Source organism: Mytilus edulis, chromosome 14 (genome assembly GCF_963676685.1).
Source record: "Mytilus edulis chromosome 14, xbMytEdul2.2, whole genome shotgun sequence".
NCBI lineage: Eukaryota > Metazoa > Mollusca > Bivalvia > Mytilida > Mytilidae > Mytilus > Mytilus edulis.
This window is the reverse complement of record NC_092357.1, coordinates 48,846,650-48,874,286: the sequence shown is the minus strand read 5'-3', so window position 1 is coordinate 48,874,286 and position 27,637 is coordinate 48,846,650. Positions and strand designations below refer to the sequence as shown.

The window sequence follows — 27,637 nt, the reverse complement described above, 5'->3', positions numbered from 1 at the left end:
TCTTAAGGTCAAAATATTTTACAATCCTTTATTAATTATTCGCTTAAGTGCTGATCAAACCAAAAAGAGTCAAAATGATGATTCTCTGTCGAGTAGAAAAAAAATACAATTACAACCATTGGGGTTTTTTTCACGCTGTTAACTTAGTGTATATTGATGAAGTCAGTAAATAATCGGACTGAATCGACTTTCAGTAGGGAATTGAGAAAGCAAAACGTACATATATGTCTTTAAAATTTAAAATGCCAACTTTCAATGAACAATGTACATGGTAAAAAATCTCGCCTGCGTTACTGACCATTGATTTAATGTTGAAAGTTTTAAAGACAATGATTTAATTGCAAGTATCACATAGACTTGATATCTCGAAAGATCAATAAGTTTGAGGTCAAGGTCCACTCATCCTGTCAGACAGACATGTGCACGTTTCAACTATTCCACAAAACAAACTTGACCTATTGATTATGGTATTTGAAAAAAAATGACTGAAACACAAAAAACTTAAAATCAAACAATAAAACATGAAAACATGAAAATGAGGTCAAATTATACATGTTAAACAGAGATGTATACACAAAAAGCATTCCATACACCAAATGGGATGTTTAGAGTAGAAGAGCATAATTTCTCTGTTTGTATTGGCTTTAGAATAGCTTAATAACTGTAAGAACTGTAAGATGTTTGTAATGAGATATATTACATTACAATTACATGTAATGCCAAAATTGGGACATTAAAAATCATGTCTTACTTGCGGGAATATAATGCATTACATTATAAGTTAGCATTATCCATGCCTGATTTTAACCCCGACTCCCTACTAACCTAATATGGAAGATACACGGTCTCGACGAGGTTGCTTAAAACCACTCATATTCCTAAACATGTATAGGAGGTACATGTAAGATAAAGGCCATAACAGACTTTTCTGGTTTGTAGAAAATCTAACAGCAACCTGTATTTAAACCGCACATGCTTCAACTACTTCAATTACTGTAAACCAACTTATTTTCGCGTATACTTTATTTCGCGTATACTTTATTTCGCGTTTAGCCCTTTCTAATCCACTTCGCGGCGATTAAATTTCGCGATTATCTAATTGACCTGAGGTAGTTAGATAAGAAAAGGTTCAAGTTATACATATTCGCGACTATTTAAATTCGCGGTATTTGTCTCCTCGCGAAAGTCGCGAAATTAAATCGCTCGCGAAAATTAGTTGGTTTTCAGTAATCGACCGATCAGAGGAGAATGTAATAACTGGAAAAATGAAACAAAAACATGAACCATACCTAGATGTAGCCAAATAGTTGATGGTTGTTGCTTGTGAAACTATGATATATTCAGCAGTTCGGAAAAAGACAATTTCCACTTTTTACATTATTAAGAAACAACAGTATATGATACTGTTCTGAGAAATCGAGCTGAGAACTGAAAACACTGGTTACATTAATAAATTAAATTTGAAAACGAAGGGGCCTTTTATCGCAATGATAGCGGAATTGTTAGTACAAATCACATTACATTTTGATAAACCTACCTCTTAAAGGGGTGGTTTAACGGAGTGTTAGTCCCTTATTAATATATACCTGGCTTGGGTTTAACAATTTTGTATTTGATGCCCAATTAAAGGTAAATCTATACAGTGTTTTATTAGCATGGACTAGTCATTGGTGGTAAAATTTCACAATGTTCTTCTAGAGATGTTAAAAAAAGTCAAAAATAAGAAAGTATTTAAAAACAAAGTACTAGACAGAACTCTTGTTCTTCAATTCTCTTTGAAGATATGTTTTTAAACCATGTAAGCGGCTGCATTTTAAAAATGTGTGATTTGGGAACAGTTGTTTTGTTAGTTTAAAGTAAAACTCGTCTAGGCAGGAGTCACATGGTGTTTTTCCATAGATATATGCTTTATATCTTGTTCAAGTTTGAGCAACTTTATACAATTACAATACAGTAGATTTAACACTATTGGCACGCAGTACATAAAGTTTGGTATTCTTTATATGCTTATCTAATTAAGATTAACTTTTACAACGAGGTCAATAAATACGTTATTGTGAAAAAAAGAGAGGAAAAATACCAAAGGAGTATAAAACTCAGCAGTAAAAAAACCTAATAATGCCATGGCAAAAAAAATTAAAAAATCGATATAGTTGTTAACATTGTTATTATACAGAAGTAAACTAAGGTGTCGATTAATTCACTCAAAACAAGAATTGAAAAGGTAAGTAGCTATGAATTTCCGTTTAAAAACATTAAACATTTGATAGTCAGTGCAAACAATAAAAACAATGAAGACTAATAAAATTGAAAATGAAAATGGGGAATGTGTCAAAGAGACAACAACCCGACCATAGAAAAAACAACAGCAGAAGGTCACCAATAGGTCTTCAATGTAGCGAGAAATTCCCGCACCCGGAGGCGTCCTTCAGCTGGCCCCTAAACAAATATATACTAGTTCAGTGATAATGAACGCCGTACTAATTTCCAAATTGTACACAAGAAACTAAAATTAAAATAATACAAGATTAACAAAGGCCAGAGGTTCCTGACTTGGGACAGGCGCAAAAATGCGGCGGGAATAAACATGTTTATGAGATCTCAACCCTCCCCCTATACCTCTTGCCAATGTAGAAAAGTAAATGCATAACAACACGCACATTTAAAATACACTTCAAGAGAAGTCCGAGTCTGATGTCAGAAGATGTAACCAAAGAAAATAAACAAAATGACAATAATACATAAATAACAACAGACTACTAGCAGTTAACTGACATGCCAGCTCCAGACTTCAATTAAACTGATTGGAAGATTATGATTTCATCATATGAATATCAGGCACAATCCTTCCCGTTAGGGGTTTAGTAGCATACCATCATAACATATATAAGAAGAACATAACCCGTGTCATGCCAACAATAGGTTTTTGAATAAATCTGTTTAGTTCCGATACAAAGACCCTATAAGTGAATCAATATTAACGCCAAATTATGCAATCTTTAATGACCTGACAACAGTATCGTAACTATATCCCTTCTTCATAAGTCTATTTAAAGGTTTTGTTAGTTTCTGAGGTGAATACTGACATTTTTGTGCTTTATAAAGAATATTTCCATAAAAAATTGGATGTGAAATACCTGAACGTATCAGATGTCTGCATGTTGAGCTATATTTACGAATGATGTCATTGTTAGTATTAGCTTTATTTAAAGTAAGTTCAACAGGATAAATTTCTTTAGTATACACACTGAGGTCGTCATTATTGAGAGCCAAAATATCATCCAAATATCTAAAAGTATTATTAAATTTGTTTATGAGATGTTGTTACGATGGGTCTTTGCTGATTTTTGTCATAAATTGTAACTCATAGCCATACAAAAACAGGTCCGCAATAAGTGGTGCACAGTTAGTCCTCATTGGAATTCCGACAACCTGGCGATATACGGAATCTCCAAAGCGAACAAAAATGTTATCTAGTAAAAATTAGGGCATGTATAGTATCAAAGCACGTCCAATTGACATAGTTTTTTTGTTTATTGCTACTAAAAAATGACCTAAAAGAGTTTGAACATATATATTCACATTCTGACTTTTTAAATGCCCATTTAATTAGGTGGGTGAATTTTTTCTTAATGAGAATGTGAGGCAATGTGGTATACAGGGTAGAAAAATCAAAACTTCGAACAGATTCAAAATCACCAATATAAGCATGCAATTTATCAAGTACTTCCAACGAGTTCTTGACACTCCAAAAGTAATTAATTCCACTATTTTCGAAGGCCTTATTTGAACAATTTTGTATCAGGTTTTTGATTGTACCCAGTGTACTGGTAAGAAGAATAGACAATTTAGTAGTGGAACAATGGCTTGAAGACGAAATAAATCTATATGTGTATGGTGTTTTGTGTAGCTTCGGAAGCCGATACATAGTAGGGACTTTCATTGTATTTGGTTCTGCTTGTAAAGCGGTGGCTAAAAGTTTATGTTTGTTACAGATGTCGTTTTCTGAAAATGGAGTCAGTTGGAATGTTTGTGAATTGGTAATTTCTTTTTTCAGAACCTCAATGTAAAATTTACGTCAAACAATAATAATATTATTAGCAGCTTTATCGGCCGGGACAAAAACAAATTCCTTGGCTAGTTCTTTTAGTTTATGTTTAATACGAGAAATAGGTTTATTGTGGTTATTGTTTATAATAAAATGTTCTTTAAAATGTTGAATACGTATATCAACTATGTTCATTACTGAATTAAAAAAGAGTCCAAAGATTTTTTGTCAGCTTTTTCCCGTTTTATCCATTTCAAACAGTAAGTACGGAACGAGTAGTGGATGATATTACGACACTCGTTCCAACTAATAACTGACGGGGGACGATATTTAGGTCCTTTACTGAGGAATGATTTTAACTCTCGGTCTTGAACGATGTTAAGATCTCCTGTTATAACATGGGAAATGGGTCCATAAATGTATGCGGAATTACTACAATTACATGAAGTAGGTGTATTTTCACTGATATTAACATCTTTACGCAATTGGTTATATTGAAACACAAATTTCCGGGTAGATTTCTTATAAATATAACAAATAAGAGGGAGCTCAGTATTGTCAAAATATCCAGGAATTTGTTCTTTAACAGAATGGTCGTTAAATATACCGGCAATATTTACAAAATCAAAACCTTTATTGACATACTTTATTTTAATAAAATGTTTTTTATGATCTTCAGGGCGATCAATTTTTGGAAATAGTTTAGAATAACAATATGCAATAATAATTTGAACTATTTCATACTTAGGACTGTTATATGAAATTGTATTGCAATTCTCCAAAATTTTATTTAACCTATTAACCGGTAATGAACAGAGCTTTGTTAACAGATAATGTCTGCCGTTGTTTTTTGAAATAGAAATTAAGTCCGAAATATTGGTATGATTGGTACGACATTTTCTTTGATTGCGATTTTTTCTATTACCGTGAGAACGGTTTTTACGAACAGGTTTAGAAACTATATCCAAAATGTTAACGGAATCGGTTCTTGATATATTACCAATTCCCATGATATTATCATTAAGACCGAGAGGGTAGACTGTCTGTAATTTCTTAATCCAATTTAATTCAATTATTTTCCGTGATCGTACAAACTTTGAATGAGATTCACCAGGCTGCTTATCTACTACTTCTAAAGGTTGAACTGCTAAACATTTAATAGGATGATTGTGCTTGAGGTGTTGATAAATGATACTTTTGAATGTATTGGGTCTTTTAAAACGATACAGATGTTCTTGAGTGCGTTTAGATAAATATCGTCCAGTTTCACCTACGTACTGAATACCACATCCCGGTTTGTTTCATGTGAGTAAATAAATAATACTGTTTGTTTTTCAAGTTATATCAGTTTCAAAATTTAAAGAAAATGCACGACCATTAAACGTGGACCTTCCCGTATTTTTGGTGGAAAAACGGGGACATGTAAGTCATTTTTTTGGCATGACACTTATCGATAGAAGGGTAACCACGATTTTTATTGTTAAAAATGTTAGCGATGGTAGTATTTTTAGATAACCGATTTTGAAGATTGAGACGTGTAGATACCCTTTGAACGAGTTTAGTATTTAATATTTTTCCATTTCGAAGCTTCACATTTGTTTATTGTTTGTGAACTATATTATAGAGGAGCAAAGACTGGCGTCCAGAATATGAACCAGCATACAATAAATTAAGTTATGCAAAAATGATAAATCTGTTCGGCTGCATTTCTTTCTAACCAAAATTTTGTAAACGTTGTGTGGCATTTGTTGTTGTTTGCTAAACGCTACGAAAGTAGAAACAAATACAACGTTACGAAAGTAGAGACAAATACAAATACAACGTTTAATAAGTCTTTACTGACCCTGTTTGAACTTTCAATTATGCATGCACATGTTGTTGGTAAACAGATATTTTACAAACGTAGAAAAAATATATCGTTTGATCAAGTTCAAGTTAGAAACAAACATAGCGTTTGTACTAACAAACGACGGACGACAAACTGTAGACGCATCTTTACCGATTGCATAGTTTGTCAAAGTTTGTGTAAACTTTGCAAGTGTATGTTAGAAACAAATTATCAAAACATGTGCGCGCTTAGTCGTTTGCATCGTTTGTGTTAGAAAGAAATGCACCCTGTACTTCAAGTCGTGTACCTAACTGCCTTTAATTAATTTTCTTTGTAAGACCGCAAAACGTCAATTCAAACTAGAAATTGTTACATCAAACTATTTTACAAATATTATACTAATCAGAAATCATGTTGGATAGTAGTTGTTTATGTTCAGGACCATACAAGTATCTGGACCATACGTGTATGGTCATGACTATATGCGTATACTCATATGGTCTGATCATACGCGTATGGTCCGACCGTAGGCGTATGAGCGAACCCTATGCATATATATTATCGTTTGGTTATCAACGGACCAGAGCATATGAGTTTTTGGACCATAAAGATATGTTTTCAACTATGCATTAGAACAATTTCAATAATACAATAAACTTTATTATTCAAAGGCTCCATAATCATTTAATATTGATGGCATAGTTAGTTTTCATCGCTTATTGTATTCTTATATTTATGTGTAAGGTATTTTTTTTCAACACTGTACTACCATAGCTTTTCTGCATTTGAACGTCTTGGTTGTGCACGATCCTTCGCAGTTACACTAGAGTGGAAATTTAACCTTCTTATCAGCTTCGTACAGTAATATCTAGGTCTTGGGCATCCATAACAGTTCTTTCAGAACTTTCGGAAAATATCTTCACAATTAAGTCACCATGTTGCCATTCTAGCGTAAGTACAAAACGATTTTAGGTATAAAATGTATTTATTAATAGTTGTGACTTGTGAGTAAAATCAAATGCGTGAAACTGCTTATTTTTATTTAGTTTATTTTTTAATCATTATAACACAATAAAATGATCTTTGAAACCGTCTTTTTAATGACGTGACAGCAAGACGGGTCATAACTTATAAAGAGTTAAATATTAATTGTAAACGTGTTAATTACCTCGACCAATCTTTTAATCATGGTCGGACCATATGGGTATATACCCACACGGTCATGACCATACGCGTATGGTCCAAATACTAATATGGTCAGGAACATTTACATTAACGTCAGCTTTAAATACAATTATTACTTACTGAATGAATGAAATATATAAATATATATCTACACCACAAGTTCCTCTCCAAACACAGACGAACCAGTGTATCTTTAAAAGTTTTAAAACATGACTGGACCTTGATAAATAACATATTAATGCGTTTGAAATTTTAATATATTACAAACTGGAATTCCCGCAAAATAAACTATGTTTATAAGTCAAATCACATAAATACTGAAAATTCAAAAGAGAAAGCCACTCATCAATTGGACAAATCAAAAGCTCAAAATAATAAAGTACTTTGAGAAAGATCCCTTATTAAATAAATTCAGTGAACGGTATTGATTTTACAAGAATAAACGAGTGAAAGTAAGTGATTTAAAAAGTGGTGGGTTTTTTTTTTTGGTCTAATGTCAGTTGTCAGAAAATTATCATCAAAATCCAGGTAAGTTTTTAATTTTCTGAAACTTAAAATGAAAATAACATGTGTATATGTTCTACACGCTTCGGTTTGTAAGTTACATAATAGCTGTTGAAGTATAACCACGCCCGCTTTTATAAACTCCTGTTGGTGAACCTTATCAGTGAAATGTTTGTGTACATATTGTTACTAAATGTAGTCAGGATACGTCATATAATATCCAATATGGACACTAGGTGATATACATAGTAGTCCTTTCTAGTAGTAAGTTAAACAAGGCTTTTATTAGATAATTAGAATGACAACCTTTTCTTTTCATATTTCTTCATCTTGCTTTATTAATAGAAATTTGGTTTTGACAATTGCATTGGTCATGTAAGTGTATGAATTATTGTTCAACAAGTAAAAGCTGTCATAAAAGCTTGCCTGGCGTCATGGAAAAATTATTGAATAAGATCAAACACAATATGTTAAAAAATGTGTTGCTACGGTTTTGCTACAAGTGTAAGCATCGTATGACCTATACTCGAGGCCTTTTTATTTTATTTGATCTCACATGAGAACCATCGTGTTCTTTATAGCAAGGAACAACTAGAAGATTTTTCAGATTTATGTGATCTGATGAGTAACACAAATGTTAATATTGGCTCTTGACATCTACAAGATAGGCATATCTTGATATCTCATTTTTTGTATCTGAATATATTTTTAGATACCCCGTAACGGCGTTTATACAAAATCAGCACTTTATTACAAAAAAAAAAAGGTGTACCTAATTCCAAGGTAAATATAAAAAGGGAATGGTCATAAAAACTGACGAAATCAAACGTTAGACATTATCAAGCAACGGAATGAATAGACACCAAACTGTCATGTTCTTATTTTGTGCATCGACGGATATGTAGTTTAAAACAGGTTTTATATGACATTTGTCTTAACATGTCAAAAAGTTTCTTTAAAATTCGATCTACATTATTTTTGGCAAAAAATGGTGAGTAATCTGATGTTTACAAAATTTGATAAAAAGACTGTGTTGATAATTTTTAACATTCACTCAAATTATGAAGATAACATTTATAATGTATATCACGGTTAATGCGTTAGCCTAACTATTTTATTCCTTCATCTGACTGCACGCTGCGTTTTGATACATTTGGTCCCAAAAATGAAGATTATCGATTTAGTCTTTCCCATAGAGATACAATTTTTATCTGGTTTAAAGAATGACCAGATGTAAGCCCAATCTGTGAACGTTCTGAAAAGTAGAAAAAAATTTACATCAAAATAATTAAAAGGAGTAGGTCCAGTAAGACCCCTTTATGGCCCCAAAATATAGCAGTTTTATTAAATTGTTAAAATGTAAACTTTTAGTTATTTATTGGACAGTAGAATGCTTCTGCTACATAAATATGGGCTGTTTTTGACAATACAATGTACATATATCCGGATACTGGCACCATTAAGTCATGCTGAATTACTGAAATCTTCACAATTCTATCATTTTAATTAAATTCTAGACGATTTTCGTGTAAAACGAAAGTGACCGCATTCGTGTTCATCCATTATATTGAAAGTTGTATTTTATGATAATACATAACATATATAAAGGTTGTGGGTGAACACGGATGCGGCCACTTTCATTTTTGACAAAAACCACCCGAAAAGTGACATTTTTCGGCATATTTGGTGGATTGTTCATATTTGAGCTTGAATTGGATCATTTTTAATGACTAAATCAGTTAAAATCTTTCACATAAACTAATTGATTCAAATGAAATAGACACTTAAGTGTTTAAAAAGTGGTCAAAATCTTTCGTCAGATGACCCTGAACTTTGAGGCCAAATTCGGTCCTTACCAGACCTACTTCTTTGTAACTGTTTCTTCTGAAATGTGTAAGGATTGGGAAAACCTTTTTTTTAATGTTGATTTCAAATTATAAAAAAAACCGAATTATATTACACTCGGATAGGATATTTTAGTGTTCACGTCTCGAGTAAGGGAGTTTGTTTGTTTTATTGCCATGGTTCTTTTGCAGGATAAGTTTTATAACTATTTATAACGATGACCTTTGATCGAATGTGAAGAAGAGCATTACCTCTAAACAGCTTGCTAAAATTTATACTCAACACTGATGTCGAACGGACTCAGACGGAGCATACTAAAAAAGGAAACACTTTGAATTGTTTCGTTTAAAACACATCTTTTAACCTCTCTTTGCTCTCCGAAATATGCTGAGACATTGCCAAATTTGATTGATTAATCTGCCTCTTGAGATAATTTCATTGAGGTTGAGAGTAGGTTATTGTAGAGCAAAACACGTAATCACGAGAAATACACTAAATACTAAGCAAATGGAGTAGCAAGGAAAAGGATGTCCTCTGCCAATCTCTATGGTGGGATTTTGTTTCTTCTGTTTTGTAAAAATAAGACAAAAAGTTTTGATTTTGTGACATAGAAATAAGAAATAAATTTTAAACAAAAACCCTTAGCGGGATGAATTATATTTCAGCTATAGATGGAAATTTAAACGTAAAGACGTCCAGATGTTTAGGCAAGATCAAATTCGTCGCAAATTTGTTATTTATTTTATCAAACTTAGTTTTTGCATATGGTGTCATATAATTTGATATATACGATATAAGATAATACATAGCATAACTCCCAAATTTACTTCATGTAATCTATTCAGATCTATTTATATTGTAGATGGTGTGAATAAGGAAATTTGCCTGCTAAATGTTATATACATATTAATCCGAACCATATTGAAGTGGCGTGTAAATCGTGTAGCAAATTTGTAGTGTTTTAGCGGGAAAACAGAAATTAAAGAGAAGCGAGGAGTTCTTGTAAGATATACAACAGAAAAATGTCTACAAAAAGAACACAATGTAAATACAACAAAGTAAACGCAAAAGGCGAAACACCTCTACATTTTGCAGCAAAAGATATAAACCTTAAAAGTCAAAATTCCATTAAAAACTTATTGACAAAGGGAGAAAACATCAACGCTCGTAATAAGTGGGGTCAAACGCCACTCCACTATGCTGCAACAGCTGGTTGTTTACATAATATTGAGACTTTGACTAAGTCTTCTGGTATTGATATTAATAGCAGAGATGTAAATGGATACAATGCCCTTCAGAGTCTGATTGCTGGAGATAATGGTGAAAGTGACTATGTACTTAAATTTGAAGGTTATTGTCTTCGTGTACTGTCAGCAGATCGCATACTAGATGATGTCGAAATGTCCGAAAAAAGTGTCGATCTGCGAAAGTCGTTGCAAACTCTCGTCAACGCCGGAATCGATGTAAACAGCCAGACTGTATTTGGAGATGGTGTCCTACATCTCATTGCATTGAGGAAGGATAACCCGTCGTTATTAAAGTTTTTTATTTCAAATTTTCCTGAAATTAGATTGAATCTGATAAACAAAAAAAATGAAAACTTTTTGCATGTGTATGTTCCCCGTGAACGTTTGGAAGATATTGTGAAATTGTTTGAATGGATTGCAGACAAGTACTCAGGATCTATTATGAAGGAATTGTCATCCAGGAAAGATATCCGTGGTCAAACGCCATGGACTTTAATGATTGGCAATACAGGTGAATATGCTGATTTTCGAAACATTCTTGACTATTCCGTTTCACCTGATGTAATTGATAACCTTGGGAACACAGTTTTGCAACAAACTTGTGGTAATTCGTACAGCCATTCGCACTTAGAGTTTTTGGAATATATGCTCAAAATTGGTGCTGATATAAACGCACAAAATATATATGGAGAAACTATATTATCGATGACGGTAGATGAGAAAATTTTAAAGATTTTCTTAGAGTTCAATCCAGATTTCAATGTTAAAGATAGATGGGGTAGATGCGCGTTGCTTAATTTGGTGAAATATCCTATATCTGATCTACTCGTAACATTATTAGTTGAGGTAAAAGTAGATGTGAATACCAGTGATATGTATGGATCTACGCCTCTGCATTTTGCTGCGTTTCACAATCATGAGGAACAAATAGAAATATTGTTGAAATATGATGCAGATGTAAATGCACGCGATAATCTCCAAGAAAGACCTCTAGACACAGCAAAGAGACACAAAAGTTTTCGTTGCATTGCGTCATTGAAAGCGGCCGACAGAACAAAACAAGGATATACCTTAATATACACTCGAATACCAACGTTCGAAGAGATTCTTTGTAAATTTCGAGAGATCATTGTAATATCGTCGAGTATCCAATCACCACAAGATATTCAGACACTACTACAATTACCTTTGAATTTAAAAGACTTCATGAACTATCTTCTAGAATCGTATCACATAAGAAGTCAGAAGAACAACTCTGAAGTAGATTCAGTGACATTCGAGGTTAACAATCTGGTCACGTCGCTTTGCACGCAAATTGGGAAATACGATTCTAGATTTGAAATGTCAGTTTTCCCATCTGGAAGCATGGCTGAAGGGACAAAAATAGACCGTCCAAATGAATTTGATTTTATGTTATGTCTTGATAAGTTAAATGATATCACTGACATTGTTATGGCAGACAATTATATGAAGAATGGATTCGCTTCCCTGAAATTTAAAGATATACCAGATGTTGACGAATATTTGTCCTTTACCGATGCTGACGGCTATTTCTTGCCTGTTTTGTTTTTAAGGTTATTTTCTGAATATTTGAAAAGAGCACTGAATGAACCTCATTTGTGGAAGGAGGGAAACTTATACTTTAATGTTAAAAATGAATTCACGATAAGACATGATAAACCAGTGATTACTTTTGGTGTTTATTGGTTCGGTTCTGTTTACAAACAATTAGAAATCAGTATAGACCTTGTTCCGGCAGTTTACAAAAGAGGATGGTGGCCAACAAATATTGATGTTGATAAAATACCTCTCGTTAGTCCAGACATCAAAGCAGCCGGCTGTTTCCTAATTCTGCAAACCAAAGTACTCAAAATTTCTTTAGACAACTCTCACTGTATTAGCCAAACATGTAACACTGAAGACAATGACGAAGAACGAGCAAAGAAGAGAATGTTGCGGATTTCAGCTGCTCCTGCAGAGATTTGCCTTATGAAGTCAATTCCAAATAAATTTCGACAAGCTTATGTCCTTGCAAAAATTTTGAAAAACGTGTGTCCTGAAATTGATGTTGAAACCAAACAATACGGTCTTGAGGAATTGGACATGGAATATGCAAAACCACGACGCACAAAACCATCTGAATTGCTCAAAAGCTATATGTTGAAAAATAGCGTGTTTTATGTACTGGACGAACTGAAAATGAATAACCAATTAGAAGATGAACTGGACGTATTTAAGATAACTATAAAAATCTACAATTTTCTTCTGCGATTTGTTGATGGTGTACAAATGCACATGCGTCCATTCTTTCTTTCAAGTGATATCAATGTCTTTGAGAAATCGAAGGAGTTATCCTTCAACAAAACATTTATTTTTCATTTGCAAAGAGAATTTAGCATAAAGCTTGTTTTAGGTATTCTGAATGGAAAATTTCCAAGGGAATGTTTAGCTGCTGAAATGTTTTAATACAGCAAATAAAATCACTAGAAATCTTTATTATCCATGGTATCCAATCTTGCTGCTGGTGTTTAAATGTGTTCTTGTGATAAATTGTAATTACAATGACATCTGCGCATGCACATGTTAAAACTGTTCTTTTTTGTTAGCGGAAACGTTACCAAGACACTTCATAAAGCACATACCAGCTACAGTTACAATGGATTGAATGTAAACTTACTGCTTCGACACTTTTGCATCAGTTTGAAATGTCCAGTATGGTAAATAATGCAAATGTTTGGAACACATAAACCAAAGCTTGATGCAATTATACAATGCAATTAGATATAATTGTATTCATGTTTTAGAAATGCATGCATTCTAGAAACGTTGCGATTGGCAAAAGCTTCCTAAAAAATTATATTCACCAACGATGTGACTTTATTTCTTATTTTAGACGTAAAGGCAAGTAAATTACACATGCGCTTTAAGTTTTTAAAGAAAATTAACAGTCAAGTGTACTGCACCATATGTGCATTTTAAAAATTAATGTATCTTCAGTAATGCTTGAGGTCAAAATATTTTACAATCCTTTATCTATTATTCGCTGAAGTGCTGATCAAACCAAAAAGGACCGAAAGTATGACAAAATGATGATTCTCTGCCGAGTAGAAAAAATACAACCATTGTGTTTTTTTTTTTCACGCTGCTTACTTGGTGTATATTGATGAAGTTAGTAAATTATCGGAATTAATCGACTTTCTGTAGTGAATTGAGAAAGCAAAAACATACATGTATGTCTTTAAAATCAAAATGCCAACATTCAATCAACAGTGTACATGGTAAAAAATCTCGCCTGCATTATTGACCATTGATTTAATGTTGAAAGTTTCACTTAACATCTTGAAAGATCAATGAACTTGAGGTGAAGGTCAAATCGTCCTGTCAGACAGATATGTGCACGTTTCAATTAAACTAGAACATATACTTGACCTATTGATTATGGTATTTGGAAAAAAACACCAAAACACAAAAACTGAGGAATTTTTTTAATTTTGATAAATATACAGCAAAAAAATACGATTTTTTCTTAATTCATGACCATTTGATAAATACGAGTTATTTCTGAATAAAAAATGCATAATTTTTTAGGATACTTATAAAATTCAAAAATTACAAACTATCTAACAAAAAACAATTTGTGTTTATCTTTTAAAACAAAATTGTTATGGCTTTCTTGCGAAAGCGAAAATACGGCCACAAATCCGAATTTTGAGCAAATATACAAAATTTTGACCTCATTTAACTCAAAAAGTAGCACATGAAGGTATATTTTTTATTAGATATTTGGTTTAAGCAGGCAAAAACTAGCCTATATGGAAATTTTCATCAAACTGTAAATACAGGATCAAAACTGTATCGTATGCCCTTAACTCTTGTATATACCTACAATGGTATTAGTTTATATTTTAACTTCATTTGCGAGTCATTTTACTCCATAGCTGACACCATGATCAATGCTACGATCCAGTGAGTTTTCCTATTCATTGTAGTTGAAACAAATGCTTCAGAGGTTATCATTCAACATTCTTTATTTGTTTGCCAACTTTAATTTCTGATGCTGATCAGTTTTGGATGGAAATCACTGGTCTTATTTATCTCAAAGGGAATGTTCAAAAAGTGCACATGTACCAATTTCTGTATTGTACTTTTATGTCTGTACAAGTCTTTTTTCCATAGAAGTCAAACTCTTAACCAGGATGAGCTTTGTTCATCCAGAATTTACCCACTTTTTTTTAACTGATATTGACATTTTTTCTTTGTTTAATTGACATCGACAAGTCACACCTGTTCTTTGTTTAATCAGATTTTACTGTCTGATAGAAAATTAAAGTTACAAATTCCCAGTCTCATAATAAGGCTCCTTCCTACTGATACAACATGGAGAATGCTGGATGAACCCCAATGTTAACAACGGTCTGATGGAAAATCAAAACGACATCATCCTTCCCTGATTAATCAATAGTCTCAATATATGGATCCTTCCTACTGGTACAACAAGGAGAATGCTGGATGAACCCTAAAGTTAACAAAGGTCTTATTATTTCCTCTCGATCTGCTGCCTTCAAGTAATTGTATGGTCTGCTATAGTAAATAACTGGTTTGTTAATGTGACGGTCTCTTGATTTCACTTCCTCAAACTGTATCTTGTTGCATTGGAAATAGGAAAATGTTATCTGAAAAATAATATCATGTATTATACTTAACACTTTGATGCTCCTTTGTCATATAATACATGTAGAACAAATAATTAATTCCACTTTTGGCTAATTGGCAGATTAAATTTCCTTTCAGTTAAAATACTTACTGGGAGATTACCAGCCCCTAAAATCATAAGCTACCATATCGCCCTGAGAGCTGTGCATGATATTTTTTTAATTGGTTTTAGTTCAATGTTTTTTACAAGAATTTCAAATACTGATCTTTATTTCAATCAGTTTTGTTAGTTTATTTGTGAATCTCATTTTGTGACATTTTTGTTGGTCTTGTACACATTATCATATTTATCTATTTACATTTTACACACCCACTGAATAAAAGTTATCACTGGGTTTTTACTAAAATGTGCAACAAGACAGACACAACATGTGGAACAGGACCTGCTTGTCCTTTTGGAACACATGATATCCCCAGCTATCGAAAGGGTTCATGTTGCTTAGTATTTAAGGTTTTTAAGTGGTGTTTTGTGTTATAAATGTCTGTCTGTTTGTCTTTTTCTTTTATAGCTATGAAGTTTTTGAAAACAAAGGCAATAAAATCGCAATAAATCCTAATTAGGATGATAATTTGGCCATGTTGACATGAACTGATTGGGCACAATATCTTTGCTTATTTCCCTCTTTCTTTAATCGGTTCTGAAAAAATGTTTTAAAACCATCTTTCAAGAGATTTAATAAGTGGCCAATTGATTATTTGTAAATCTTATTTTGCTGAACACTTATGTTTCCTATATATAAGACTTAAACTGCATGCTTACCCAATGTTTTATATGTAGATATGTCTGCAAAGTTTCTTGATGAACATTAATAAAAACCACATACAACAAATTTGGTTGAATTAAGTAGAGAAGATTTTTTCATCTGAATATGGACAGTTTGACAATAGAAAATGAAATCTTTGAATACCAAAGAATGTTTAGTGAAAGGGCCTTTTAACTGCTTTTAAAAATGAAGTACAATTATTGTATTACAAATCAATGGGATTTAAATTAGGCTCCTAATAAAGGAAAACAAAATTACCATTGTAAATAATATTGTTGGAACTTGCATGAACTCTGTATTGGTGCCGGATCTTTAAACTATGATATGTCTCATAAGCCAAACAACACTCATTGAATAAACATTAATAGAATTAAAAACCACCAAAAACAATGTATTTCAATATGAAAGTTGAAAAATTAAGTTTAAAATGTCATTTCAATCGCCAAATGATAGCTTATTGTACGCTGATTCCAAAAATATATGGTTGTACGTTGATTCCTAAAATATATGGTTTCTATACAATATTTTTTTAATAAGAGAGATAATTTGTTACTTCCGGTTTGAAAAATGTTACATCCGATAATATTTGAATATTTACTTAACACTGATTCCAAAAATATCTGGTTCTATATACTTTTATATTAATAAAGTACAAAAAATAGCTACTTCCGGTTTACACAAGGTAACTTATTGGTTTTTTTTCAAGGTTAAATGGTTTGATACCTTTTGCCAAAAGTTTCATGGCTTTATCATGTATACATATGAGGTAAAAGCAAAGGTCAAAATCTAGAACGTCAATTTAAGCTATGACCTTGAGATCAATTTCAAGGTCATAAACCAAGGACCTCAAATAAAAAAACCATAGGTCTTAATTATATTTGGTTAATGAGTTATATCACCATACTCATATTTTTAGATACAAGATGGGAGAAAACTCCATTTATGTTCAACGTACCCTTGCAATCAAAATTTACTTGTTACGAAATGTCGCAACTAACAATTTAGTAAAAATAATTTGTTGATATCTTATACGGTTTTTGGGAATAAGTGAAAATAAGCCAAATTAAACAAGAGTGCACACACTGAAATGTCTCGCCTTCTTTACTAATCATTGATATTATGTTGATACTCCTAAATATAAAGCTTTATTACGACTGTCACATAAACTTAATATGAACCATGAAATTGAGGTCAGGGTCAGTTGAACCATATGCCAGGCAGACATGTACAGCTAACAATGCTTCCATACAACAAATATAGTTGACCTATTGCTTATAGTTTAAGAAAATAGACCAAAACACAAAAACTTAACACTGAGCAATGAACCATGAAAACCAGGTCAAGGTCAAATAAAACCTGCACGACTGACATATAGATCATAAAATATTTCCATACATCAAATATAGTTCACCTATGACATATAGTATTAAATAAAAAGACCAAAACTCAAAAACTTAACTTTGACCACTGAACCATGAAAATGAGGTCAAGGTCAGATGACATCTGCCCGCTAGACATGTACACCTTACAATCATTCCATACAACAAATATAGTAAACCTATTGCATAAAGTATGAGAAAAACAGACCAAAACACAAAAACTTAACTATAACCACTGAACCATGAAAATGAGGTCAAGGTCAGATGACACCTGCCAGTTGGACATGTACACCTTACAGTCCTTCCATACACCGAATATACTAAACCTATTGCTTATAGTATCTGAGATATGGACTTGACCACCAAAACTTAACCTTGTTCACTGATCCATGAAATGAAGTCGAGGTCAGGTGAAAACTGTCTGACGGGCATGAGGACCTTGCAAGGTACGCACATACAAAATATAGTTATCCTATTACTTACAGTAAGAGAGAATTTAACATTACAAAAAATCTGAACTTTTTTTTCAAGTGGTCACTGAACCATGAAAATGAGGTCAAGGACAATGGACATGTGACTGATGGAAACTTCGTAACATGAGGCATCTATATACAAAATATGAAGCATCCAGGTCTTCCACCTTCTAAAATATATAGCTTTTAAGAAGTGAGCTAACACCGCCGCCACCGCCGCCGGATCACTATCCCTATGTCGAGCTTTCTGCAACAAAAGTTACAGGCTCGACAAAAATTAGAATATGACCTTGACCTTTGACCTTGACCTATTTTTCATTTTTTTGGACCAAGGACCTCAAATCAAAAGATCCTAGGTCTCTATCACTTATGGTTTACAAGATAGAGATACATATCACTTATATCAAATGCATAAGGGGAAATAACTCTCATATGGAGCGATCATATTGCTTCGGTCAAAATAGGACAAATCATGTAAAGGATATAACGAGCAATTTTAAAAAATAAATTTGTCGTAATCTTTTACGGTTGTGAAGGAGTAGTGGCCACAAGGAAAACAGTGTTTGGGGAGATAACTCCTACAAAGAAAAGTATTTGGTTACGCAGGATTAATTTCAAAAGTGCATAAACTGTTCGATATCACATACCAAATATCTAAGCGACATATTGGGAAACAAATATTTATTGCAAGAACAAAATTAGGCAGAAGAAAAAAAAAAAAAAAATAATCAGAAGAAAAACAATAGGTCTTTCCACAGAAAAATGGAAAGACCTGATAATAAAGCCAAAGGTACTACATCTACTTAATACAGAGTGTATTGTGATATCGAACAGTTTATGCGCTTTTGAAGACACATTGGTTGCCTTGTACTGTTGTCTGCTCTTTGGTCAGATTATTGTCTATTTGACACATTCCATCTTTCCATTCTCAATTGTATAACAATGACAATGCTTACATGTGTCTTCTGAACAATAATTCCAAGAACACCATTATTCTCAGACAATGGGAAATGAACTAAGAGTTCCCCACCGTGCTGTCCTTGTAATGCTTTATCTAGATGCTGTATAACTTTCTCTTTGTCCTCTCTTCTTTTTCTCTTTCTGTTATTATCCTGTTCGACAGGAAATGATTCTTCTCTTCTTGTAAAATATTCTGTAACCTGTAAATACAGTGAAATCTTACCTTAACCAGTAAATACAGAGAAATATGACCTTTACTTGCAAATAAAGTGAAACCTTAGATCAGACCAAACTCTGAATTGATAAAAATTATTATTTCTTTTTCCTGTCTCCTGACATTATGATAAGTACAATAAGATTGGGAGGTCGATATCATGCTTATGGAAAAATATACAATTTAACATTATCAGGGCTTTCCCTTGAAATTGAAGTAGAAGGCTCAATTAAAATAATAGGTGGCTGTAACATGCGGTCTGCGAAGCCGGACAACAACCAAGCTGTAAGCTTGGTGCCTTACGGCAGGGGGTCTGGGGGGCCACTAAAGGCCCCCCGAAGCTCTGGCATAAATAGAGCAAAATCCTGCATTCTCGCAATCTCCTGGCACCTAATTTCATTCTTTAAATGACCGTTTTTTATGTATGAAATTAAAGAAAAAGAAAATAAAATCTCAAAAGAAATTTCATTTTTTTTTGTTATAGTTTTTTATTTTTATTACCTTATGCTTAAAATTCATTTACTTTTGAAGGAGTTTTATTTATATAATAATTAGGTTTGTTAGAAATCTTGATCGATTTATTTTGCATAACTACGTGCATTTGTAAACAAATGACCCCCCTTTTCTCTATAAAGACTGTTACACGTATTTAAATCATACAATTATTTCTCAAGCATTGACAGAAAATTGATATATCCTCTGATTTTCGCTTTTTTTGTATACTGTTCAATAAGTCGGATACATAAATCATTTGGAAATGTTATTTATTTGAGGTCGAGTCGACAATATTCTACTTTCGTTTTTGACCTTGATTCTCTGAACACCATGTGGGTTTTGAAAAATGAACTTCAAAAGATACTGTTTTCCAGATTCTGAACAATATGATCTACTATTTTTCTTTAATTTGACTGCTATTATTCCATATAAACATAAAATTGTCATCCTATCTGATTGTCTTCACGTTTTAAAAGCCAAAAAAAAAGCCCGAGTTAATGACCATCGGAACGTCTCTATTGTTATCGTTCAATGACCACCAGAACGTGTCTCTTGTTATCTTTGAAAAGAAACGATGCATTCTGACTTTAAATAGACAACCAATCAGTGACCTGAATTCATGTGAACTATATTTAGCCCAAGGTAAACACTGACTTTTCATCCTTGTTTATCGTGACCGCGACTTTGCGACAATGCATCTCTCGGCTGCCTGTAAACATTTGAAAAAGATATTTTTGTCTTTTTGAATTTATATTTTTGTCAGTGAAGTAGCCGGCACTTGAAGCCACCGCAAACGGCGGATTTCCGCCGGCTACCAGCTTCAATGGAAATTCATATTTACATTTACAAAAACATACCTTACAAACCGCCAGTAACTTTAACCTATCATCATCTTTATCTGTATGAGTGACATCAGGGAAAATTAAGTCTGGAAGGGAGGTAACTGTATTATTACCAATTTCAATACTTGCTGCTCTTAGTACAGAGGAACTCCTGTAAATAAAGAACTTATTTTATAAATGATAAATAAATTCTTTTTTGCAGTCATTTTAATCAGTCAATTACTAAAAGGGTACTGAAGTTGTGTTTTTACAAGAAAAATACGTCAACTGGGAACTGTACAAAACCATGCTTATTTCCGTGAAGGAACGAGTAAAAAACAATTTCAGAGATCTGCTGTTATTTCTTCCAAATGATTTGGAGTTATCTCTCTTGAACCAGAAAATTTATTTTACAAGGACATTAAGTACTGCTATATATATTTGTGTTTGTGAAATAATTGTGTTTTTTGTTTGCCATTAATTTCTATCTCAAACAACCTGTGAATTGGATATGTATTTTCTTAACAGGTCTGTTAAATTGTTTAAATTGTAAAGGAATAAATATAGTTCTGATTTTTTTTACAATAGAATTAAAACATTGAACTATTCTACACTTTATACAAGTATTCCCCATTCTAAACTACCTGGACAAATTAAAAGAGTTTGTATAGCTTTGTTCCGTAAAAAAACATAGATACAAGTATCTTGTCTTAAGGAGGGATAAATCATATAGCTAATTTGTAAAGAATCACCCTGATTCAAAAAATAAATAAATCTGAAACTGACATTATCAAGATGCTCAGCTGGGGTTCTTGTTTGACAACACATTTGTTAGTTTGGAGGACATGAATTTCAACAAACTATTGGCATTCATATAGGAACCAATTGTGCCCCTCTTGATAACTTTTTCCTTTTTTTTTATCACGGGTGTGTTCTAGTTTATTATTATGATTATAGACCGTTTATATTATTTTTTTTGCAGATTTGTTTCTATCTTATTTAAAATTCTATTGCCTTGGATTGACCAACAGCCAACACCTTTATGACCATCGATCATTTGGAGTACTGTCCATGTGTTTTAATAAGTTCATTTAGCATGAAGACAGTGAGGATGTGAATTCAAACCCTGTTCATGATTTAGTTGCTAACTTTCTTTTAAAGATGGTGTTTGTATATATATATATTTATTTAATTGGGTAACAGGGTACATATGTACTTACAAACTTGTCAATCCAAACATTGCAGCAAATTCTTGAAACAAGGTTTGATACATCTCTTCTGTTATGGCTTGTGTTTTTATTATCATACTTATGTTGATCAGTTGCTGAGCAAATAATTCTCCATGAACTTGAAATCTGAAGAAGATAATATAGAAAATCGCCATTCATGAATTGAATGTACATGCATATTATGTCTCTAACAAGTTCTATGCTATCAGTTCTGCAACTCATTTTATTATTTGTTTATAATTATACTGTATTCAAAATCTTTTTATTAACTCAAATGATTAGCTTATATGAATTGCTGTGATATATATCTAGGGGTTATTTCTAAACGTTTCAATTATTTGTAGGCTCATGTAACTCTACCTACATGTACCCTAATTTTTGTTTGAAATAAAATAATATTGAGGGATTATTGCCCATCTACATTTTTTGTACCTGTCCTTAACATCAATATTAATTTTTAAATAAAAGTAGACAGGTAGAGAATGTACCCAGGGTGAACAGACTCTCTGGGCAAACAGATCATGGGCGAACTTTACAATTATAGTCAGGGGTACTACTTGTACATCTTTTTTTAATTACTTGAAGAAGTAATATTAATATACAGTTTATATAAGTAAATTTGTAGGATACTTATACAAGTAAATCCTATCTTTTTTTATTGAATTCTTATGATTTCTTTGCTCTAATAGAATTTTAAATTATCTGCTCTTTGCAGATGTCTTTACTAATCATTTAAAGGGAAATCACACTATTGTTTATACGCATCGCTATCGGCGCCGCCATAGTGTCGTAACTGTATTATGACGTCGCCGTTTTCGATTCTGCCGTAAAGGTTGCTAATTTATGAAAAAGCGAACGCTCGAAGGGATGTTCCACTAAAGCAGGAGAAATGATAATGGACATATCATATTTTTTACAACTGATATGTTGTACTAGCGAGTTTCTAGATTGTATTGGGGTTTACCTGCGGAATACAAAATAATGGGCAAATACTGCAGAATAAAAGGCAAAAAAAAAAAGATTGAATGACTGAGGTGCTAAAATATAAAAAATAAAAAATATTGGAAACACAAAATAAACATTAACAAATGAATGACCCACTATCCAGACCATTATGATAAAAAGGATCTACCAATACAAAACACATAATCATCATGCATAATCAACACTAAGAACATTGGAATTTCATCCTCTCCGACCATTTTCTCGATAACGAAGTCGGTGACATATAATTTTTTTTTTATTTTCTGATGTATATGTTCAATACCTAATTGAATTCTAAATTTCCAAAAATATTATGGACTCATCTTGACCTTAAGTGCAAAAATGAAAATGCTACTCGAAATGGACAAAATGTATGGCAAAAAAATAGCCGAAAGTGGTCATGAAATGGCACAACTTTGGCAGCGTATCGCCGCGATGCGGTATGTAGGGTTCAGCGTATATTTTCGGGGGGAAGGGGGGGGGGGGTACATATAGACCATGAGTACCAGCATGTAAGCTTATAGCTATCGAAATCTGTAGTTTTCTGTTCAAAAGAGGGTTGTAAATTAAAACAATGAGTTTCAACTTACAGTTTTCTCATATCACATGCATGCAACGTCATAACTATTATAGTCTTCTATACTACATGTATAAGTTATTCATCAAACATCTCATTTTATATAAGTATTTATCCGGCTCAGCCTATCGGGTTTTTACAAAGCAGAGTCAAGTTCATATGTTCTAGTTCTGAATATATGCATTAAACTTGCCACTGGACGTAAATGTGTGAGGTCCTATTTGAAATCGTTATTTATTTCACATGTGACGACAGAAATGATCTAAGTGTCGTCCACCTTTCCCAAATGTTCCTTTGATATCTAACGCCTCTGAACCCTGAACAGTTGGGGCAAGTTTGGATACAATATTAAAGCTTGATACGGTCTAAAATTGGATTGTGATAAAAATTTTGACATAATATAGGTTTCTGACACAAAATAAATGTGGTCAAAGGTATTAAAAATCTATTGTGCAATACTGTGCAATTGGAGATTTCTTTTTGAGATATTTCGAAATGCTTGTTTGTGGTCCCTAATTCCTGAACATTTTGAGCAATTACATGTACCCCTCAAATCAATTTCAGCCTTTCATTTGTGATATGGAACCTTGTGGTACAATTTCAGAAAGATTCATTACTTCTCAATTTCATATTAGAAATTTATGAAAATCAAAAGGGTATTTACATCAACAGATATAAACAATTTATTAAAGTTGTATGAAAATTGATGAAAGCGATATTGAGTTATAATTGTCCGAAAACTGGAAAATCCCCCTTTTTAATGGATAACTCGGAAACGTAAAATCAAAATTTATATAAAAAAGAAAGGGAGCTCACGTCAATAGATATAAACAATTTCTTTAAAGTTTTATGCCAATTGGTTAAAGCGTTTTTGAGTTAATGTCCGACATGTTGACGACGGACAGACGGACAGATGTATACCATAATACGTCCCGTAACCGGACGTATAATAATTCAACACGTACTATACATTTGGCTTTACCAGTCTCCAACAAGATAAATATTTAACACACACACACACACACATGTATTTATGTAGAGATATACACATGTCTCACAGAGTACTGCTAAACTCTTAACAAACACATTAATGGTCCGTCTGGTGAAAGAATATTCCACTCATATAGACAAATGTTTAGTGCTGATGTTCATGTAATATTTGCCACTGAAAGTTTTGCAAAAATCAAGAAAACAATGGTAAAAAAATTAATAAATAGTAATAAAAGTTCAGATGTAGGTTCGAATTTAGATCACTCAATGTGATCACTGTCGACAGTGATAAAGGGATATTGTCGGATACCGTGACTGAAAAGGACATCCAGTTTTTTTACTCTTTATTATTTGGTTCTTTAAACTAAAATAGCCAACATGATATATCAGAGAGTGCTTAAATATTTGCACACAAATTCAATTAATTATTTTCAAATTAACTATCATTAATGAGGGGTTGGTGTGGGGGGGGGGGGGGGTCAGAGGGGTTCTGATCCCGAAATCCCGGGCTTAAAAACATGAAATCCCGAGGTCCAGAATTTAAAAAAAAAATCCTGACATTCCGAACATCGAAAAAAAGAAATCCCGGATCCCGAAAGGGTCAATCCCGAAATCCCGAGCTTAAAAACACTTGATCCCGACGTCCCGAAAAAGGTCCTGCCCCCTCATTAATTAGTATTGGCAAAAATAGGTGCATTTACCACAATGAAAGATAAATGTGATAAAAGAATATACACATGATACATTCAAACAAAAAGAGGTGCACCAACAGAAAATAGAAACCACATTCTTACTCTTAATTTCATCGGATCTCAAAATTTAAACTCTTACCAGAATTTTTACTCAACTAACAGTATAACTCAAGAAGTTTCTAAGTGTAACGCGAGCTTAAACTAGAAATCTTACTGGAAAAAATATTCGAAATAAAAAAAACACTGGAACTCGAACTTAATTTGTGTCGATTATGGAGCGTTGTGTAATAACAGAAATGTTAGCCAATTTTAAAATTCTTCCGAAAACGGTGTCATTGAGGGCTTTTTTTTTTTTTAAAGTGCTGAGTTTGTGGCTTTTTAAACACGGAATTTCGGGTTTTATCTTCCCGGTGCAATGGACAAGTTAGTGAATTTATTCTGTTTGTAGTCTAAATGGAACGTGTTACTTTTCAGCCCAGATATCTGCAAGCCGTAAATTCATTCTTTAATACGGCATGAGGCACACATTAGTTTTTCCTATACAACAAATGCAATTAAAAAATTTAGATGACTCCAACTTTGACAATTACTTTTTAATAAACTGTTACTGTATGTTTAATAATGAATAATCAAAATACCTTAAAAAAAATTATTATATAAAAAAAAAAAAAAATATATAATTTTAACCCAATAGTTCCAAGCATTGCAAGAAATGCTGTTATGCTAGCAACGTCGTTCTATAACGTAAAGAGAAAAAGTTATAATTCCCGCCAAAAATTGATAATAAGATTATTTCCACTGTAGCGGATTTAAAACATCGGTGACCCCCCTTTTTTATTAATGCTTTTAAAATATCCCCTGAAGCTGCAACTAATGCAGTAGTTTGAAGGAAAAAACATTAGTATTTTTTTTTTATTTCAAGAAAAATCTATAATGAACGGCAATTAAAAATGGCGCGAAATGTAAAAAGGCCTTAAAAAATAAGGAAACTGAGAAAAATAAATGTGTATAAGATAAAAGTTACAATTGACTGTTTTAGTTAAACCGGTTAAACATCGTTTTTCAATAATTTTTCCTTCTTTTAGCTATTTTGAGCGCTATTTCTATATTACGGTATAACGCAATTCTTTACTTTTTGATGACGTCATATCTCAAAAACAACATCGGTGACCCCAATTTTTTTTTCGCCTAAAATATTGAAATAAGTATGATCTGTCTAAATGCAAAATTTCAATGAATTATTATTAGTAGTTTAAATAGTGTGATTTCCCTTTAAGTGTAATTTCATGGACAATGAAAATCCCATTTGTCTGTTATCTTCAGAACACTGCTCATTTACAAGCCCCCAATGAGCAATTTTTGAAGGCCTAGCACAAATACTTAAGATCTTTGCACAATCAGTTTCTTTGTTGAATTAATGAGATGAAACATTGAACTCTAATAAAAAAAAAATGAGCAAACCTGGGAAAAATCATTAAAGGCATGATTTTACATCTCAAAACTTGAGGTCTTTTGTGGGATTGTAAGAAAAATTTACTTATAATACAAGTAAATTTTTGAGAAAATTAAGGGGAGATTATTTAAACATTATTTATCTACTTATACATGTATGTGTATATTTTTTTTACTTCTTCAAGTAAATAAAATTAACTTGTACAAGTACAATGTAGTACCCTTGACTGAATTAGCATGTATTATTTTCGTTTGGCCTTACCACTTCTACCATGCTGTTACATGTTTATTGTTGTAATATTGTATGATTAACAAATCTAAAATTACTTATTATACAACTGTATATCTAATTTGTCATCACAATGAGGTGGCTGAATGTTCCATTTACTGATATCATAACAATGACGACTTCTGAAATCATCTACCATCATTCCAAAAGCTGCACAGGGTTCAATATTTTCAACTTCACCAGCATCTAACACATTACAAGGAGTATCAAATCCTATTATACTATGTTTGGCCATTGCCGTTTTACAACGTTCAACGCGACTTAACATTTTTGGATCGTTTACACTAAAAGAAAAGGATATCAAATCCATAGGATCAAATGATTTTGTAAGAATGCTGTCAATGTCCAACGTATTTAGAGTATTTCGGGTCCATTGTGAAGTGCAGTCCTCAATATATGGTTCCATGGGTATGACAATACTTTGTTGGTCCCTGATATTGTGCTGAAATAGTTCAAATAAAGTTGGGATTTTGTCTGCCATAATTTTCTCTGTGGGGATATAAAGGAATAGGAAATGAAACGAGTGTTATTGTACAATGTACAATTGTAATATTCCATGTATCTCTCTCCTTAATACGGAGAACTATAATATCATTCTTGTATGCGTATCAATCTCAGTGGGATAAATACCTACTACAATAAATGGTATATGCATATTATGGGGTATAAATTTATCATCTGTAACTGGGAAGAGACTATTTATAATATTGTCATAAGAATTTGGTTTATACAGAATAAAGAATAATCACGGGTTCAATACAACAGAAAAATAATAAAGAATAGAGCAACATAAGCAAACAAACAAAACAGAATAAAGAATAGAGAATACTGAACAAAATTCATTAAGAATAGAGAAAGAAAGTAAGAATAAAGACTTGAAGGATCCCTGTCATTTTAAACCTTTTTCATTGACTACTTGACACATGATCTGAATTGGGACTCGTTTGT

At 32.5% G+C, this 27,637-nt stretch overlaps 2 protein-coding genes across 3 annotated transcripts; one reads left to right on the top strand and one right to left on the bottom strand.

Annotated features, from left to right (window-relative positions):
• The first annotated feature begins 7,313 nt into the window (after positions 1–7,313).
• LOC139503137 (uncharacterized) lies at positions 7,314–13,248 on the top strand. Of its 2 annotated transcripts, none has more exons than XM_071292867.1 (2): positions 7,314–7,589; positions 10,273–13,248. In XM_071292867.1, the coding sequence occupies exon 2, from the start codon at positions 10,433–10,435 to the stop codon at positions 13,121–13,123; it is 2,691 nt and encodes an 896-aa protein (XP_071148968.1). In that variant the 5' UTR covers positions 7,314–7,589; positions 10,273–10,432; the 3' UTR covers positions 13,124–13,248. The 2 variants fall into 2 exon arrangements, with proteins under 2 accessions (XP_071148968.1, XP_071148967.1); XM_071292866.1 differs by lacking the exon at positions 7,314–7,589 and adding an exon at positions 7,713–7,829.
• Positions 13,249–14,522: 1,274 nt separating this feature from the next.
• On the bottom strand, positions 14,523–27,207 carry LOC139503136 (uncharacterized). Its single transcript, XM_071292864.1, has 5 exons — positions 26,728–27,207; positions 21,697–21,831; positions 20,513–20,648; positions 18,943–19,146; positions 14,523–15,330 (listed from the first exon to the last, which is right to left on the bottom strand). The coding sequence occupies exons 1-5, from the start codon at positions 27,168–27,170 to the stop codon at positions 15,109–15,111; spliced, it is 1,140 nt and encodes a 379-aa protein (XP_071148965.1). The 5' UTR covers positions 27,171–27,207; the 3' UTR covers positions 14,523–15,108.
• Between the last annotated feature and the right edge of the window lie 430 nt (positions 27,208–27,637).

What these genes read in the sequence shown, in the direction of transcription:
- LOC139503137 (XM_071292867.1), top strand. Translation starts at nt 10,433, where the DNA reads ATGTCTACAAAAAGAACACAATGTAAATACAACAAAGTAAACGCAAAA.
- LOC139503136 (XM_071292864.1), bottom strand. Translation starts at nt 27,170, where the DNA reads ATGGCAGACAAAATCCCAACTTTATTTGAACTATTTCAGCACAATATC. An exon ending in AGTTACTGGCGGTTTGTAAG is followed by an intron (nt 19,147 to 20,512) that starts GTATGTTTTTGT and finishes CTGTATTTACAG; the next exon opens with GTTACAGAATATTTTACAAG. An exon ending in TTATTGTTCAGAAGACACAT is followed by an intron (nt 15,331 to 18,942) that starts GTAAGCATTGTC and finishes ATTATTTTTCAG; the next exon opens with ATAACATTTTCCTATTTCCA.